Source organism: Pistacia vera, unplaced genomic scaffold, assembly GCF_008641045.1.
Source record: "Pistacia vera cultivar Batoury unplaced genomic scaffold, PisVer_v2 Contig57, whole genome shotgun sequence".
Taxonomy (NCBI): Eukaryota; Viridiplantae; Streptophyta; class Magnoliopsida; order Sapindales; family Anacardiaceae; genus Pistacia; species Pistacia vera.
This window is the reverse complement of record NW_022196412.1, coordinates 679,508-685,051: the sequence shown is the minus strand read 5'-3', so window position 1 is coordinate 685,051 and position 5,544 is coordinate 679,508. Positions and strand designations below refer to the sequence as shown.

At 34.1% G+C, this 5,544-nt stretch overlaps 1 protein-coding gene across 1 annotated transcript; it reads right to left on the bottom strand.

Moving 5' to 3' along the window:
* Positions 1-278: 278 nt before the first annotated feature.
* On the bottom strand, positions 279-5,334 carry LOC116108813 (alpha-mannosidase I MNS5-like). Its single transcript, XM_031395040.1, has 15 exons — positions 5,198-5,334; positions 4,977-5,019; positions 4,820-4,885; positions 4,684-4,745; positions 4,409-4,508; positions 3,992-4,174; positions 3,324-3,372; positions 3,055-3,234; positions 2,779-2,899; positions 2,171-2,252; positions 1,999-2,084; positions 1,777-1,877; positions 1,158-1,299; positions 924-1,074; positions 279-675 (listed from the first exon to the last, which is right to left on the bottom strand). Exons 1-15 carry the CDS (start codon positions 5,332-5,334, stop codon positions 454-456), a joined length of 1,725 nt encoding a protein of 574 aa, XP_031250900.1. The 3' UTR covers positions 279-453.
* Between the last annotated feature and the right edge of the window lie 210 nt (positions 5,335-5,544).

Below are 5,544 nucleotides of genomic sequence, written 5' to 3'. Positions count from 1 at the left end.
AAAACTATTCGTCCCTAAAAAATTACTATTCATGGTTAATCAAAATTATTTAATACTTTGAATGTGGCAGGAGCTAACGTGACAATTATTAACTCAACCGTCACATTAGGATTGTAAGATAAAATTATAGGAGTAGTATTAATCAAATGGAATATATGTGGGTTTATAATTTTATTTGAGAAATTGTATTTGAACAAGGTTTAAATAACAACACTCTTTACTTGAATAAAATTATAGATGATCATTCATTATGATTCAAGAAAACAACACTCATAAATGACCTCGAAATAAATGTCATTATTATGTAAAATTTCTGTAACGTGCAAATATATCCTTTCTTTTTCTATTTTATGCTGTTAGTTTACATGCCTGTAGAGAGACTGTCTTTGAACAGAAAAAAATTTCTCAAGTTCCTTTTCTGTAGAAAGAATGTGAAGATATTGCACAGGTAAATCATATTGACCAGAGACCACAGAAACCAGCCATGCTACATGATCTTCTTCTACAACTAGTTGAGTCGACCCCACATTCTTCATCGGTGAAGCACTTGTGATCAGTACGAGTATCAGGAATGTGGCACGCACTCTCAACCCTTTGCTTGTCGTGTCTAGAATTAAAAGACGCCGGACAGACTTGCAAAGTCATTGCACTTGCTCTTCTTCTCTGCTTTTCGCTCTGCATAATTGAAGTTTCATCAACCTATGCGTCTTTTGATTTATAACTATGTAGGAAAATACAATGATGAACCTAGAAATGCCAATGCATAATGGAATTGCAGAACGAAGTGAAATATAAGTAAAATATCAATATTTCTTGATTACTTCCAAGTTCCAACCGTGAAGCCATGCGAGGAAAAAGTTTCCAAAAATATTTTATCAACTCTGGAAGCATCATCAGGCATAAGAGGGGTAAAAGGTATATACCTTGAAAAAAGTCCAGTTTGTTGGTATGTAGGCTTCTGGAAGCCTCTCATGCCAAGAACTCAAAACTGGAAGTGGGTGGCCTTCGGTTGTGAATATGTAATTTCGGTCAACCAAAAAAGAATCATCAAAGAGAAGGTATAGATACTTGCACCTGCGGAAATGAGATTCTTCAAACACAATTTACAACTTAAAATTGCAACTCTTTTTTCCTTGTAATTGAATAAAGAATCTCACGTTTCAGCAAGAAAGAAACTATGTTGATGATCTTCCAATTGCATTGTGGTCACATCTCTAATGCTTGCAAACCCTCCTTCCACTTTCGTGTATGAATTAAGAGAATTAACAATTGATTCCCCAACTTGTAAGTACCATGGATCTAAAATCAATGACAGCAATCAAACAAATATGTAAAAACCTGGATAAGGTAAAAACAGAAAGTAAAAAACTGCTGTCAAAAGGATCTATAATCATGATCATGTAGGAAGCTACATGTGATGCATATGCATAGTATAGACCTAGATGTATGCTTGGCATGAAGCTAAATTTTGATGGTCCTCTAGTTAAAGGTAACTTGCCTAGTGAATCATATGCAGCATGGATGTATGTATACTAGAATGAGCAATTTATAAATGTCTCCTCACCGTAATGACACCCCATGAACTGATACATTATTACTACAGAAGTTTTTGAACTTATAATATCAATAACAGTATCAAACCAAAACCCCAAACTACTTAGTGGCTCCTCTATATTTCACACAAGTTCATAAGCACAAATTTGACACTTTTAAAAGAAATGACCTTGAATAGAAAGGAAAAAAAGGTCAATCACAAATTAAGAATGATTAGCAGACCTTTGGTTGCGTGATAAAGGTAGAAAGTAGACTCAGCCAACTCAGGACGCAAAGGATAATACTTCTCAGTAGGATGTAATATTTGATGATCCAGCAGATACCTAAAAGATTGTTTCAGGTTAAATTAAAATACATACATATATATAACTGGAATCAAGAGTAAGCCACATAAAGCATAACAAGAAATGTGTTTGTATTCATACAACAGCAAAAGTATCACACCTTTCTGGTAGTACACCAAACTTCTTCCAAACGTAAACAAATTCACGGTGTGATGAATTTGCAGCAGCAATATCCCCAACAAGAACCTATTGTAAGAATTCAAATATAGAGTCATAAAATTCTTCTCTAACACTCAAATTTCACTCAGAAATATGTTATGAATTTCAGTTACTTGTAGACCAGGCCAAAATGCTTGAAGACTTGTAAGCTGCCAATAAGTTGCTTTTCCTGTCCTCATATCAGCTTCATGGTACCTAAATAACAGTCATGTGCATCAAATCAGTCATGAAGAATCCTCTGAAGTTATAACTGTAGTAAATTATCCTTTTTTTTTTTTTTAAATAAATTCATAATGTGTTATTATATTGGATTTTTCGACTAGGAAGTTGTATGCTTTTCAATTATAAAATTGTTGAGTAGTTTCACTATGTACCAATGTTGCATTGAGTAAAAACAACAAAAACTTAGTTGAAGAAAAAGTAAGGTATTATTATTTAACAGTACCTAGTTATTGTTTGACATTTTATAAACAGCACAGAATAAACCATTATTAACTCAGCCTCTCACTCTGGAGATGATCCCTAAAAATTTGTCTATGAAGAATTCAAAACACTTCTATGGTCTTCCCGTATCAATTTTGTTCAGATTAATAATTAGTGGTGAAAAACATGGATGACTGCTTGTCTAAGCTCAAAAAGATTCAGAATAAAATAAACTGACCATGTGAAAAACATGATAAAATATTCACCTAAACTAGAATATATGTGCTTAGTATAGTACCATGGGCCATATCTGAAATAATTCTGTACAGCAAGATAAGCAGAATGAAACATTTTCCAAAGGTCCTCCTTTCCAAAAAGAATGTGAGCCTTGAACAAATACTCATAGAATGAATCAACCCCTTAAGATGCATAACAGAATCCAGCATCAGAATGATCAAGATTACGCAACATAAATGAAGAGATCAACAAATCAAGCTCAACTACTTCAGCAACTATGAAAAACATGAGATAGAACTTTCCACTTAAAGAATACGGAAGCCCAGAGCACACATACCAGCCCCAATACCAGAAGAGTACTCAATCCATTGCCCAGTTCTCACATCCAATGTTGTTCCTAATAAATTTAAAGAACTGCGCATGCTCCATAATTTTCGGAGAGCTCGTAAAGCTGCTGATTCATATACGGGATCACCGGTCAATCTAGACAATGCTCCCATCTCAAGAATCAGAGAACCTAGATTCGGATGCAGAAATCAACAAATTTTAGGAAAAAAAGCAGGCTTGGATGAACCCATCTCACAGCGTGAATGATAAGTTCCTTACCACACCCTGAGGTGCTTGTTTCAGTAGTCTCATTCTCTGTCACTCCATACTGTCCACAGAATTTCGCATTGATGCGGAGTCATATATCCTTCTTACAAACAAAACCAGAACATATTCATACTTCCCAAAAATTATAAGGAATTTTTTATCAAATTTATTTTGTTAAATATGAGCAAGTAATTCCCGGACACATATTCATTGCAATATATAGAGAAAAAACATCAACATATAAATGCCACACTCTACTCAGCTTTTTCTGAGCTTCTTCTACTGTTACACTAATTCTTAGAGGTTGCTTGGCTATAGCTTATCACATCCTTGGCATTTTAATTATTGACCTGTAACCACCTAAAAATGTTTCCTATTACTCCTTGGCTATAGCGTATCTGTTCTTTGGGCATTTGCAAAATAACACAACATTTTTGTGTTTTAACCCAGAAGAGTATTTTATAAGATAGATTAACCACAATCAAGTAGCTTTTTATGTGACCCTCAGCATATATTGGTTCAACCCACAATATATTAGTGCAAAATATTATATGTTGCCAGTATTCCATGGTTCTATTCAAAATGGCTTCAATTTTTTTAACATCACTTTAAAAACTAATACTGTATATGACATTTGAACATCATACCCTCCTTGATATTAATCATGATTTAGGTAGTACCTTCAAATTAATCCATGCATATGGCAATCCAGTAGGTGTATCAAATGCAGGAAGAAAACGCCGTCCTAAGTCTTCAGCCAGAGTAAGCAGCTGATTCCGGTAAGATCCTTGCACCAACCTATTTGCAGAATCAGTTGCAAGCATATGGGCAGAAACAAGTCCTCCAAGAACTCGTATGTTGCACTATGTAACAGATATAAAAGAAAACAAACATCAGTAAAAACGTCAAAGGTAAGTTTATTGCAGTAATATCACTCCTTACATTCACAAAATACACAACTACCACCACAAGCCTCATTAAGTTTCAAACATAATCAGACTACTATACCAAAATAAACGGACAACTAAACAATTACATGATAACTGAAACAAGCTGACCAAATCTAAGCATCGAAATGCAAGATTTTAATCAAATACCTCAAAAAGATTTATCCTTGCATCAACATCAAACGTCAAATTTTCAGAAAGCCAAAGAACAGCCCTTTCAAATTCTGTGTTGTTCCCAAGAATAACAAGGCTGACCAAAAGAGAGAAATTGAATTAGAAAAAGGATTTAATAGAATTCTCAAATAGCATAAAAAAAGAATCAAAACAAAAAGAAAAAATGCATACACAATAAGAGGAAATAGAAATTCAGGGATTAGACATTTACAACCTTATTATCTATGGACTTGTTTAACAACAGATTATACCTGGACAAGGACTCAATAAGTGTAAGGGCAGAACCATTATAGTCTTGAGGCAAGTGTTCAAGCTGTAAATCAGAAAAAAAAAAATGTTACTTTCATTTTGACTGATTAATGCTGCTCATAACTAACATAAACTTACCCTCAGATTCCCAAGCTCACTTAAGGAGTCGGTGAAACTTTTGCTAAGAGGTTTCAACTCATCGTGCTGCAAAAGAGTAGAATAAAAATCAAAACCAGATGAAAATAAATAAATAAATAAATAATACATAATGTTCCAGCGTAATCAATGAACTTACTGGAAATGCATAGGCCAAGTAATTTTCATATGCATGATAGAACCTGCAAAATAGAAAAATAAAAAATCAAACAACTTATTTGGGTCAAATTCAAAACGCAATTAAGAAAAAAAAAATCTGATCAAAATAAAAGATACCCATCATTCCATGACTAACAAAATTGAACACCCATTAATCTAAAATGAAAAAAACAACTAAAAAAGATACGAATTTGAACATACATCTTGCGTACTTTCTCCCTCATGTGTCTTTTCTTAGCTGACCAATAGGAGTCATTTTGGGAGACAGAAACAGAGAAGAACATAGGAGAGATAAGGAGTAACACAAGAACCCATGTAAGGGATTTACAAGGTAACATGTTTGCGTTGGTTTTGTAAGAGAAAAGTGAGCAAGACAAGTACGGTAATAGATCTGGTGGACACGAGGGAAAGATAGTTACTAGTTAGTAACAAGGTGAAGTTGAATTGAATTTGCGGAGTACGAATTACGAATCCGAAGTTGCGGAGCTTATCGCTGGATTTGATGTCTGACACTGACCAATCACAGCTCGTAGAAGCCAAGTTATTAC

What these genes read in the sequence shown, in the direction of transcription:
- LOC116108813 (XM_031395040.1), bottom strand. Translation starts at nt 5,334, where the DNA reads ATGTTACCTTGTAAATCCCTTACATGGGTTCTTGTGTTACTCCTTATC. An exon ending in CTTATTGAGTCCTTGTCCAG is followed by an intron (nt 4,509 to 4,683) that starts GTATAATCTGTT and finishes TCTTTTGGTCAG; the next exon opens with CCTTGTTATTCTTGGGAACA. An exon ending in AGTTTCTTTCTTGCTGAAAC is followed by an intron (nt 1,075 to 1,157) that starts GTGAGATTCTTT and finishes TCATTTCCGCAG; the next exon opens with GTGCAAGTATCTATACCTTC.